At 45.0% G+C, this 12,622-nt stretch overlaps 2 protein-coding genes across 2 annotated transcripts; both read left to right on the plus strand.

Moving 5' to 3' along the window:
• The first annotated feature begins 149 nt into the window (after window positions 1–149).
• On the plus strand, window positions 150–1,461 carry veli (L27 and PDZ_signaling domain-containing protein veli). The gene is made up of 5 exons (XM_043432151.1): window positions 150–454; window positions 595–636; window positions 702–814; window positions 954–1,199; window positions 1,274–1,461. Exons 1-5 carry the CDS (start codon window positions 418–420, stop codon window positions 1,430–1,432), a joined length of 597 nt encoding a protein of 198 aa, XP_043288086.1. The 5' UTR covers window positions 150–417; the 3' UTR covers window positions 1,433–1,461.
• Window positions 1,462–1,908: 447 nt separating this feature from the next.
• CSN8 (COP9 signalosome subunit 8) lies at window positions 1,909–4,114 on the plus strand. The gene is made up of 4 exons (XM_043432152.1): window positions 1,909–2,120; window positions 2,363–2,433; window positions 2,516–2,694; window positions 3,121–4,114. The coding sequence occupies exons 1-4, from the start codon at window positions 2,064–2,066 to the stop codon at window positions 3,372–3,374; spliced, it is 561 nt and encodes a 186-aa protein (XP_043288087.1). The 5' UTR covers window positions 1,909–2,063; the 3' UTR covers window positions 3,375–4,114.
• The last annotated feature ends 8,508 nt before the right edge of the window (window positions 4,115–12,622 follow it).

Here is a 12,622-nt window from a genome sequence, read left to right on the forward strand (position 1 = left end):
TCGTTAACTGTTCATTCATTTTTCTTCACCATTTAGAGCCAATTACTTTTATTCAGAATTTTAGACTCAATAATTTATCGACTGCTGATAAGAAAAAAATCTTCGTTATCGACGTGGGTCGTGTCAATTCTCGCAGGGACCTTCGGTTTATTTCGTAGTTTTTGTTGCTTCGCGAAGAAAACATCTCTGGGCCGAGCCATTTTTAATTAGCTCGAATCTCAGATTTCGTACAAACGATATTATCGTTAGCTATCCATGAAAATTCGATACGCCGTTAGTCTTTCGGACACTCGACATTGATGTGCAGGTGTTGAAGCCCCAGCAGTGCGACGAGCTGTCAACAACGTCGGAGTGTTATTGTTTTTTTCCTTCCAACTTTAGCAGGTTTAGCAGTTTGCTCTTATTGATCGCGGAAAAATGGCGACCGTTGGCGAGCGTCTGAATCTCGCAAGAGGTATTGTAACTAAACAATTGAAATTCGATTGTTTTCTCATTGTCATCGAAACAAAAGTTTGCCGATCCAAATAACGAAATTAAAATACTTAATATGGCTACCATTATTACGAAAGTGTAAATTTTTCTTTCACCTTTCAGACGTCAAACGTTCGATAGAACTTTTGGACAAACTGCAAAAGGGTAAATATTTTATGGTTACACATAAAAACCTGCTAGTTTTTTTCCTATTACATTATTCTTCCCAGGAGGAGAAATTCCCAGCACGAAATTGGCCACTCTCCAAAAAGTCTTGCAAAGCGACTTTTTGAACGCAGTACGCGAAGTCTATGAACACGTTTACGAGACGGTTGATATTCAGGTATTTTTTTCGTAAATGAACGGACTCCAGGAGCAAAAATAAACTCCTGTGGACTCCGTATTGCTGTGAATTTGGATAAGCCCATCTCTTTTAGTGATAATAAACTCAAATGAATCATTTATATTTTCATAAATCAAAGGGTTCTCAAGATGTCCGTGCGTCTGCGACCGCAAAAGCAACTGTTGCTGCTTTTGCGGCTAGCGAAGGCCATGCACATCCGAGGGTAGTCGAACTGCCAAAAACTGAGGAGGGCCTCGGTTTCAATGTGATGGGAGGCAAGGAACAGAATTCACCGATTTACATTTCTAGAATTATTCCTGGGGGAGTAGCAGATCGACACGGGGGTCTGAAACGGGGAGACCAGCTTTTGTCCGTGAATGGAGTGGTTCGTTCATTTTCTTAGAGTTTCATAACTCACAAACTTGAGTTTTACGACAGTTTCTTTACTCTAAATTTCAGTGCGTCGAAGGTGAGAATCACGAAAAAGCTGTAGAGCTTTTGAAACAAGCACAAAATTCAGTCAAACTTGTTGTTCGTTACACGCCTCGAGTCCTCGAAGAGATGGAATTGCGTTTTGACAAGCAACGAGCTGCTCGCAGACGCCAACATATGCAATAAAGAGAAAGTACTGGGGGAACAAAGCAAAATTAAGGAAAACATAATTTTCGTTAATCATCGTATTAAGTCTCATTCAAATGCATTTATAATCGTTACCTCCTTTCTGGTCCCATCAAATTCCTCATGAAACCGTTGCTTCCTCATTGTTTAACAGAATAATTCAACTCTTTCAATATTGATAATTTTTCATTCGATTTTTCGCTCGAATTTTCCAATTCAGAATATTTCATCAATCTGCGACAACCAAAAAATTATTTATAATTTTTTTCGCCTTAAATTATGAGAAACTTACGAAAAATCCTTCGGAAATGACTAAATATCGAATTATTCACTAATGAGAAAAATATATCGGTGTAATCGTGTATTAAATTATTGAAAATAAATACAATTATATACCAGTTGAAAAAAAATTTTTTCACTTAATTTTTCAAATTTCCCGGAATAACGTTCGACGTTCCGCCGCAAGATGACGCTGATTATGAATTCTGGGGGAGAATTGCTCGTTTTCGTAAATTGTTTTCAATTTTGCTTTGATAAAATCACTTTTTCAATTCACTTGCAATTTCGGTACGTCGATCTTTTGCCTTGATGATAAAAGTCGTTTTCCTTCGCGATTACAACAAATCTCATCATGGTATTGAATGAAGTTGAGAATCTACTGAGCGAGCTTGAGAAAGCCGAACTGGAGGTTAGTTTTTGTAACTTCGACTTTTTGGTAATTTGCAGTGTCAAAAAATTGTTAACCTGTATTATTCGAGGTTATTAATTAGTTTATTATTGAAACGAAAAATTTCGCAAATTTTATAAAATCGTTGGATTTTTATTTGCAAATTTCGTTCCATCTTTTTTGCCATGTACGATTTCTTATTATTTTTATGTAATTCAAATGTGAAAAAATTTGCTAATAACTTTTTTTGTCGTTTTTCCCAGGCTGCCACGGGAGCTCTCCCTGCGCAAACTTACACTCAACTTTTAGCGCTTTACCTTCACGAAAATGATCTGTGAGTAAACTTGCGTGATTATTATTAATTTTAACTCAATTTAATGCAAAAAACTTGCAATAATCCTTCATGACTTTCTCAGCTGCAACGCCAAGTTTTTGTGGAAAAGGATTCCAACCAACATCAAAACGAGCACCCCAGAATTACTGAAAATTTGGCAAGTTGGACAAAAAATGTGGAAACGTGATTGGTCTGCGGTACATGCCGCTTTGAACTGTGAATGGAGCGAAGATGTTCGAAATATCATGAATGCTTTGAAAGGTTTGATTTCAACGATCGTTTCACATTTCTGACCATTACCCTTGAAAATTTGATTGTCGAATAGTGAAATCATTTATTTTTTCAATTTGTTTAACCGTCAGCTCAAACTCAATTAAGAGCCCAAAATACTTGTAGCGAAAAACTTGAGTTTGAATCCAAAAAAGAATTTTTCATTATTCATCAATTGCTTCTAGCTTTTGACAACGCCCCTGAAGTTTAACTTTTGATGGGTCTATTTTTCGCGATGTTTTCATCGTCTTTTTGGCTCGAAATTGGCATAAGATGTGAAAATCTTGAATAATTTAATTATCCTGAAAAAAACTGTCGAAAACATCGAACGATTTCTCTTCAGACTAAAAAATTCGATATGAAAATAAGAAAAGGACACGGAATAATGAAATTACTGGATTTTTGGTGTTTTTGCAGAGAACGTACGCGAGCGAGCAATGTCCCTGATTTCGGAAGCATATTCCTCGGTGGAATTATCAGCTGTGAGTTTGATGACGGGTTTGACGGCAGAGGAAGCGCGCAGTGCAGTTCTCGATCGTGGCTGGGGCCTGGAAGATACAACTGTGAAGCCACGAAAATGCGATCGAGAGCAGAGCAACGCAACGAACGCGAGTTTGACGGAGGACCAGCTTTACAAGCTCACGCAATTCGTTTCGTTTCTGGAAAACTAGTTTCTCCGTTACTTGTAAATATAAATCCCAGTTTCAAGATTATTTTTTATTTATTTTTTCAAGTTTTCAGAAATAAAGAAGCAAAAAAGATTGATAAAATTCTTTAAAATAATTTGTACGGTTCGAGGAATAATAATTCGATTGAAAAAGTCATTGAAATAGTCGATTCAGATTGAACAAATAGTTTTGGTAATCCACAAGAGTGAAAATAGAAAAAAATGTCTCCGGGCTCGATCGTAATTCACGTAGGAGAGCGGCGAGAACCGATCGCTGTGTGTGACCTCTTTGCACGGAAGAGACTCGAGACGACGATCTCTCGCCGTGGCTTAACTCGCGGAGAGCGCATCCAAGACACCAGCCGCGACCTTTGCTACAATCTTACGCTCTCCGTGACGTTCTCTCTCTCTCTCTCTCTCTCAAAAAAGAAAAAATCCTCACTACGAAGTTGTAGGTGTACGGAATATTTATCCACAGGCTTTTTCGTCCAGAGTCGAATCTCGTCGCTCGAGAGTCGTCGAGAAACGATCGAGAGGTTGAAAAAAAATTGTAAATTCAATCAACTTCTCAAAACACGAATAAACACTCAGAATTCAAAAACATGAAAAATCATTTTGTTTATTCACAGTAAAAAATGAATTCTGAATGTAATTGAGTTTAAAATTTCTACTGAAATTTAATAAAGAATCGAAAAATTGTAGGTGCTGAAAAAAAGTGTGATCGAGCAATATTGTAAAAATGAATTTCAATCAAATTTTTCGTTTTTCCTTCAACAGCTATTTCCAGAAAACTTCTTGAAAGCGTTCAAGCTCGTTTCGAAATGGCGAGCATGGTATCGGTGGATTCAAAAGGAAGTAAAGGTTGAGCGATTCGCTACGAAGACGTCAGAAAGAGTGTGGAACGTTCCGTGACGAAATGATAACTGTCGAGAGGCCCGAGGGAGCGGGGGTGGTTTTGGAGGCACCCCCGCCAAGTGGCGAGGGTCAAATGAGAGCGGAGGATTCGTAGTATGTCGCAACGCGATTCTTCTTCGATTTATTTTCTCTCGATAGCGAGCAAAATTACTCTCTTTTTGTCGCGGGGGGCAAAGGGGCTGGCTCGCGGGGAGGGGCGCGGGGAAAGTCGAGAGGGCGGTTACGCACGTTCGATTGTTTCTTTATCGCGATCATTGAGAGCCCCGCGAACACGAGCTCTCGATATCTCTTCGGGCCATCCTTGCCTTTGTTTTCTATTACCTATCATTTCTTTCCCTTTTTTATTACTATCATTATTATTTATATTTATTTTTATTATGCTTTTTTTGCTTTCGCAGAATAATCCCGTTCCCATGCCTCTCAGGCTTCTCTCTTCCCACCAATGGGTGTGTGCTCGTGAGCTTCTTACGTTCAGGCGAATAGCAAACGAATCGAAGGGAAAAGCAGGAACGACTTTTTTTCGACTGCTTCGTTCGATGGATTTTTTTGGGATTTTTTCCCCCGAGTCGGTTTGGAGGAATGATTTTTTTGAAAATTCGTGAAATTCGTTTTTTTCTTAAATTATTTTTCATGCCGATTATAAGCCAGATTTTTTTCCACATTCGTGACGACTCGAGTGTGAATTTTTTTCGATTTCTCGCGGTCGTTTGTGCAAATGATTTTTCGAAATGCTCCTAAGAATTTCATTTTTATTATGGATAATAATAATGACGATGATTTCGTGTCTAGTACATAAGCACACACCCATATTCTGCCAGGAGATATTATATATGTGAAAAAGTATTAAAAGCTTGTATGCAGCGTCTCGTCATTTCATTCTGCTATTGCCCCACGGCAACGTCGAATGACTATCTCGATGAGGCGGATACGATGACAGTGCGCTCAACACTTCGAGCACTTCTCGTCCACGTACATTCTCGCTCCCTCTCCTCCTGCTGGCCTCCTCGCTCCTCATTTCTTTTAACTTTCGATCGATGATCTCGCACAATGGCTATTATTTTTTCATTTTCATTTTTTTCATTGTTTTTTTAGCCCCCGCTGTGCGCAGCGCTCGTTCGCTCGATTTTTCGTGCCACGCTCGTCCCACTTTTCACACTTCGAGCCCATTTTTTCGCAACTTTTATCCAATCGGAATAAAAGTAGCCGAAAAAGTGTCAAACTCTCATATTTGAGGTTAAATTTGAATAAAATGGACGAAAAATGTTCAACTGGTAATTCTAATAGGGAAAATATTTTTTCTGGTTTTTTTTTACAAAAAAACAAAACCTCTCACGGCCCGAAATTGTAATCAAAGGTTGCTGCAACGTTTTGTGGAGTTCGAAAGAAAAAAAGTTAAAATTTAGAAAAAATTGCTAAATTTCTGTAAATGGAGATAAGAATCGGAGATGAAAATACGATTTTGCATATTCTTGTAATGCGATTATTGCCGGAGCCTCGGTAGTGTCAATGACTGGGACAATTCACCTTACGTACGGAGAACTTCGTCCGCGGGGGCTGTCGAAGAACGTTGTAAAGTTTTTTCTCTTTTTTCCCCGTTTTTTTGCATTTCACAACCCGGCAACTCGATCTGAAAGGTGCAGGTTACGGGAGGTGAAGTGAAGTGTGGCCGAGAGGCAATAGGCGCAATATGCAACAGGCTCGGCAGCCTCTGGCATCTCTTTGTAGACATATTCGTACCTATGGGGAGTTCCGAGTGAAGTTGGCGCATGTCTGAGGCGGGGTGGGGGGAGTGGAGATTGGCAAAGTTTTGGAGGGATTCTTGGTCGAGTGACGGGGACGTGTGATTATTTTCGGATTTTAATCGCAAACGTGTGCCAGTTTATGGAGAAAAGAATTTTCGGAAAATTTCGAACTCGAGGGAGGAGGTTCGATGATTTGAAATTTTTTTTTTACCGGAGGATTGGTGCGGTGCGGTCGCCAATTTTTTCGAGGTTTCCACAGGACTGGCTGAGACTTGAGTATTTTTTTCAAGTTTTTATCTTGCGTAGTTTGGGAAATAAAAATTCGTTGGTGCGCGATGAGGGAAAGCAGGTTTTCAGACCGACGAGAAACTGTCGATTGAAAAATCGACCCAAAATTCGTCCGATTATTGTGTGAAAGAAATTCATTTGTATATATACAAACACACGTGCGGGCGAATCGGTGAGCATAATTAATATACGAGAAGTCTGCTCGTGACTGGGTCTCGTTGGAGCTCGGCGTATGCTAATTCGCGTCTTTCGGTTGCGCTCCCGATAGCCAGGAAGATTAAATCGGGAGCGAAAAACCTTGGAGATTCACGAAAATGACGGATGAAAAAGCGTGTTTTGATAAAACTAAAGTTGTTTGGCTTCGATGATTCTCGCGGCGCCAACTGTCATTCGCTCGAGCGAGCAGTGAATTTTTTCTCGAAATTAATACAAATGAGCCACTCACATAAAAACTCGATTGAAAATCGGTCCCCTTCGAAATCGATGGAATCTCAATTTAATTTAACGATTTATTAATCCGTTTCCAAACATTTCATTTCCCCCTCGAACTGTCGAACTGCACCGCAGCGAGACGCGCAGATGGCGCAACCGTCGAAAATGGCGCTCACAAGTGTCCCTGCGTTTTCTAACCTCGAAAACCTCGTACAAAACAACACAGGATCGGTATGTGCGACTTGTACATTTATATATATGCATAAATAGATACATGTATATCCTGCGCAATCCCTCCCGCGCCTCTCTCAACGAGCAACGACGGAGGACGAACGAAGAAGGTGGATGCGAGCGCGTCTGAGAGAACGGGATATGGGATCAGCTGAGGTTAGGGTTCGCGATGCTCGCGCGCACCCACGCGCTCTATTGTCTATTTCTTTTGTTACCCATTACTTTTATTATTTATTTAAATATATAAGAGAAAAGCAATAATTGTATTAGTAAATAAAACTCTCTTTTGTCGTATTTTAGTCATTTAACTCGAAAATTAGTATTCGAAAACACAAATTCACAATTTATTAATAGAATAAATATTGAAATTTCTTTTCGTTGCTTAAATTTGACGTCAACTGCTGGCATTTTGGAGCCTGGAGTGCAAACTGAGTGACACCCGGAGCCAAATTTCGAAAAAATTGGTTCTCAAAATTCCTCGTGGAGCTGTTCGAGTCTACGAGACCCAGTGTACACGTAAATACCTTTTTGGATGATTTTTGACGTGAGATTTAGTGATGGAATGAAAAATGTATGATCCTTCGGCGAGCTACAGTAGCTGGACTCGGCTACAGTAGCTGAAAAGTCTCAAGGTCACCCAGTGACCAGTCCAGAAAATGTGTCCTTCCGAAGAATCTCTCAAGCGTCCTCGGTAATTCGTTTTTTCATCAAATTTTTGATTTTTTATTATTCGCAAACGTGTTAATCGTCGATTAATTTGTTTCAGCTTGAAATTCGTGTTCATTTATGGCTCCGCGCGATGTTAGTCGCTACGAAAAATCGATGCGGTGCGCAGTCTCGAAAAACTACTTTTGCAGAATTTTTGCAAAGTTCCTGAAAAACGCTGAAAAAATTTTTATTTCAACGAAAATTGTTAGCCGGGGGTTTTTGGGGTCGCTGATTACGAATCTACTCTCGAAATGCAAAAATTCAAAATGCTCGATCAAAATGCACAAATTGATCTGACGGCAAACGGCGTCAATGCCACCGAACGCTGCCAGTGTTCAAAACCTTTAAGCCAAGAGTCGTCGTTACAATCCTGGCCAATATATTTTGCCAGTATTTACAGAATTCCTGAAAACCTCGAGGTGCAATGTTAAGAGCAACCTCCCACAAATTGGCTGCCAATATTCAGAGAAGTATAAATCCCTCGAGTACTGGGGTCCCTAAAAATGGGCCAGTACAGTTGAAAATAAAGGAATTTGTGAAAAGTGAGAAGTCCCAAAGAGCCGTGGGCCTGAAAGAGCGTTCGAGGAAGAGATTGGGGCTGGGAGTACAGTGAAAGAGATGTCGTACGTTCGTCCCTCGAGTATATACACGAAGGATGATAAACACAAGCATATAGAAAGATGGTGCGAGTAGTTATACGCTGGGAATAAAATTGGCCCCGCGGCAGATCGCACGCCGGCTTCTACTCGGCGCACAGCGAGGCATTAAAGAGAGAGGGATAGCTTTGAGAAATTTGCTACGACACACGAGGAGGCTGTGTGATGTGCCGCACACACGTTCGTCTGGAGCAAGCATGCAGTGGTAAAAGGCACTCCCCGTGTAGTACGAGACCATTGGAGAAGGAGGATAAAAAAAGGAGAGAGAGAGAGAGAGAGAGGGAGGGAGGGAGAAGAGAGATGAGCTTATGGAGTGCTGGCGTCTTCGAAGTGAAAGGCGGGCGAGTCTGTGCGCCATAATAGCTCCAGCAGCACAAGCTAGTTTATGCCCCGCTTCTAGCTTCTCTCGGCACGTGTATATCTCTATAGTGGTTCTGAATACAAGCGCGGAGCGAGTTCGTAGGGATAGGAACAAGTGTGGAACGCGTACGAACTAACCGACTGCTGTTTGTGTTCATTCGCTTTTTCTTCGTCTCTCTCGCGGGAGGGGGGAGGCTACACACGGCAAGGTCCCCGCGCCTACGGGGTCATAGGTCGGCTCACCCACTCCCACCTTCTCTCTCGCTCCCTCTCTCTTTCTCTCCATCTCTGGCCCTTCACCTCTCTCCCTGTTCTCGACGCACACCTACGTCGAGTCGATACATACCTGGCGGAGTCAGCTGGATCGTGCGTCCACACGTAGCCGAACATTTGGTGCCAATTTGGACCGGGGTGTTGACGTTCTAAGTGAGATTATCGAGGTCCTGGTCGTAGGTCCATTGTTTTCGGGTGGAGAACCTGGTACCAGTGGTTCTGGGGTGCCGGCCACGGGATTTAGGGCTTCCTGGTCCTGGTCCAGGCTCTTGCGGAGCCAGTGGAGCCCGGTAGCGGCGCTTCCCGGCGCGGGAAGAGTCTGAATCCCCGTGGGGAAGCTCCCCGGAGCCTCTTCCCTGTTAACAGGTCAACCGGCGGCCGAAGCACCCTCGGAGCACCAGGAGACCAACCCCCAGCTGCCGGCAAGTAAGAACCGCGATAAAACAGTGCCCGGAGGGCTCTTTTACCGGCAGCCGCGAGGGCTCGCGCCCGGTTGTGGGTGATCGATGACCGCTGATGGTAGTTGGGGAGGTCGAGGGCTGCAGAGGTCGCCCAAACAGCCGAAAGGCGAGGAGCCAGGAGCCGGTGCCGCGAAGTTGTTGGCTCCGCGGCCCTCGCAGGTGGTCCAAATTCCTACCAATTCGATGAAGAGAGAGAGAATGGTGAAGAGATAGGCAAAGCAGACCTCCTTGCTTGGGCCACATTGCGCCGTTATACGGCTGAGGATCAACGTGTCTCGGTTTCTCGTGGCGCGGGATGCTGGAGGCCGAGGCAACGGAGGAGGGACGAGGGAAGGATTCTTGCAGACCTCGGCCAACAGGATCCCGGTCTCGCGTGTATGATCGCTCGAGCCAGCCACACAGATCACGATACACGTATCCGAATGCACGCGCTCTTCGAACGAGAGTTTAATCGCGGTCTCTCTATATCTCACGGGAATAAAGTCTTGCAAATGAAATAGTTAGCGATTATCGTTGGAGCGCGATACACCCCGACATAATGACGGCGCGTTAAAGCATCGATCGCCGTGTTTTTATCGCAGCATTGTCCCGTTACCGTTTTTCCGGATTCCACTCGACTTATTATCCCTCTCGTTAGCTTTTTACAGCCAGCGGAGCAAGCCTCCTTGGTATAATGGAACGTTTGTCACCGCTTATCGCGGCAGGATTAAGCGATTGGGATCGAGGGCGCGGTTCCGACTGGAATTCAGTTATTTTTTAAGTAGCTCCGCATGGCTAAGTGACAGTTCGACGGACCCGAGGTAGCATCGTCCCCGAAGCTCTCGCTCCCCGCCCATGCGACAAATGACCTTTGAATTAAGCTATTTAGCGAGTTGCCTGCCGCCCAAATGGACTCATTCGGGCCAGGGTAGCGTTTGACCCCGGCGGCAGCCAGCAGGCTCGCCGTCGCTTTTTTTTTCAAGTCCGGGTCGGGTCATCGAGTGCCCCGATAATCCGGAGGCTGTGCGGCTCCGTCGGATCGCTCGCTCCAGTCACTGGGAATCCTCCTCTCTGCGCCTCTCTCTTTCTCCCCCGGCTCCCTACCGGCGAATAGGTGCAACGCCAATCGGCATGAGCGAGCGTACACCGCGCGAGATGCCTCGACGAAAGGTCGTGTCGCGTGTACCCCCGGTTACAAACGTGGATAAATATATGTCTTGCCTCGGGGAGAGCACAAGGTGCGCTCCGCCGCAGCCCCGAGATCGCGCTTTTCCTCCTTCGTCCCACATGCCCCCCGCCCCGATCCGTGGGGCAAATTGGCATCCTCCTGGCTCGGTACCGAACCTCTGCCAACAATTCGGCACCTGGTCCCCATCCCTCGGAGACTCCCCCACCTGCTGAACTCCATCTTCGAGCAAGCAATGCGCGTGGAACGAGAACAAAGGAAACTGAGGCTTTTGTACTACTGGCAACTCTGACATAACCGAAACGCCAACACTGATCGATCCTTCTCCGTGTGTTGGTGAGGTTAAGCATACCCTCCGCGCCTATCTCTCGTGCATACTCGCGGATGGCTCTCCTACGAAAAACTCTATCGGGAGAAAGTCCCGGCAACCTCCTCGTTATATGTTCGCGCTCGCCATGTTGGAACGATCGACGTCGCGCGTCCCGGAAATTCCAAGATCCACGACGGCCACCCGTGCGTCTCCAGAGGGCCGCTGCCGACTCTTCCTCGCTTCCAATTGACCGCTGATTCCGAAGCTACCCACTCCTCCTTTTTTCCCTCATTCCATCCGCAGCTGTTGAAACACTGGCTGTAGCTTACGCAATCCTCATTTACCGGACGATCGGGACACTTGGCAAAAACAAAATTACTATTAAGCACCGTTCTCGCGACGCTCTCCGAAGAGAACCGCACCGCCAACGGCCGCCCGGTCTCCCAGATCTTCGCGGCCTCTTACTCCTCCTCAGGGGCAACGAGCCAGCTTAACTCTCCGCGGATAAATAGCCACGGGGCTTTACTCGTCCCGGCTTCACAGCACTAAATTCTCTCGGTTAGCTTTCCCTTTCACACGCGCCGCGCCGCCTCTCTCGTACCGCTGATCGTTTCCCAAACTCCTCCGCCTTCGCTGCCAATATTCCTTTCGGAAATCCAATATTCTCGTATTTTTTCCCAGATACACCGTCGCCTTTTCTGACACTTATGACGCCTCGGATCCTTCTCGGCGCTTGGATGAACGTCCTTGAATTTTTTTCATCTCAAAACGAGCCGAAAATAGGGCCAGTATCGTCGCCAGTTTCCGTTTCCGGGCACAACGGATGCTCCAGGTCCCGGCTGACTTGGACGAATATCCCTCCAGGTTCCGACCCCGCCAATATCGTTGATCCCGTCGAAACCAAAATGCGCCAGTTTCAACAGTTATCGAAATCGAGGTTTCTGGATCCCACTAATTTATTCCGCTCGAAGGAGGCTTCTTGCCGAGCCAGTTTGACACGTTTGTGGTCGTCCTCGTGGATCAATTTAATTCTGGCTTCCTGGACCTTGGGCCGAGCCTAATATCGAATTCTATTTCCTCTCTCGCTCTCCCTTCCTCCATGTATAATTTAACTACCGAAGATTCCCACTGTCCTGATTATTCGGAGCGGTTTTCGAGTTCGCTTTCCGTTCGAGTGTGGCTGGCCGGAGTCGTTGTTACTGGCGGATGCTGCCGGAGTGTCCCGTGACTATGAGAACAAGCAGCGTCGCCTGAAAATCGGATTCTCGAAAATTTGGGAAATTCGTCAGGGTGAAGATCCGAAATAATTGGCAAGCATCGTCCAAGCTCCGGGGAAGGTCCTGGGGCCGGATCGGACGGAAGTGAGAAGATTCGTGAATTTTTCCACTGCTCAAAGCGTCGATTACGAATGAATGAAGTTGCTCAACCGGCTAAACAAATAGCCGTCGAGTTGCGTATGCCGCGTACCGATCAAGGGCATCTTGATCGTTAACGCAGCAGCGTGCATTAAAAAAAGAGAAAAGAGTCGGGCTCCGATTCGGTGGTGGATCACCTCGAAGTGACAAACGCGATAATTTTCTCGTGAGCATTAACATGTACACGAATAAAACTAGAATCTCGTGGCTATTATTTTGCCGCTCGGATGCAGCGAAGCCACGAACTCATCGTTGTCGTGGCTACCTCACGTGCGCCACTTTCTAAAGGAATTCGT

The sequence above is a fragment of the Venturia canescens genome, chromosome 11 (assembly GCF_019457755.1).
Source record: "Venturia canescens isolate UGA chromosome 11, ASM1945775v1, whole genome shotgun sequence".
Taxonomy (NCBI): Eukaryota; Metazoa; Arthropoda; class Insecta; order Hymenoptera; family Ichneumonidae; genus Venturia; species Venturia canescens.

Bases quoted from the DNA above. Each gene is read 5' to 3' on its own strand.
- veli (XM_043432151.1), top strand. From the start codon at position 418: ATGGCGACCGTTGGCGAGCGTCTGAATCTCGCAAGAG. The intron at 455-594 runs GTATTGTAACTA...TTCACCTTTCAG, and splicing joins GCGTCTGAATCTCGCAAGAG to ACGTCAAACGTTCGATAGAA. The intron at 637-701 runs GTAAATATTTTA...TATTCTTCCCAG, and splicing joins TTTGGACAAACTGCAAAAGG to GAGGAGAAATTCCCAGCACG.
- CSN8 (XM_043432152.1), top strand. From the start codon at position 2,064: ATGGTATTGAATGAAGTTGAGAATCTACTGAGCGAGCTTGAGAAAGCC. The intron at 2,121-2,362 runs GTTAGTTTTTGT...CGTTTTTCCCAG, and splicing joins TTGAGAAAGCCGAACTGGAG to GCTGCCACGGGAGCTCTCCC. The intron at 2,434-2,515 runs GTGAGTAAACTT...TGACTTTCTCAG, and splicing joins TACCTTCACGAAAATGATCT to CTGCAACGCCAAGTTTTTGT.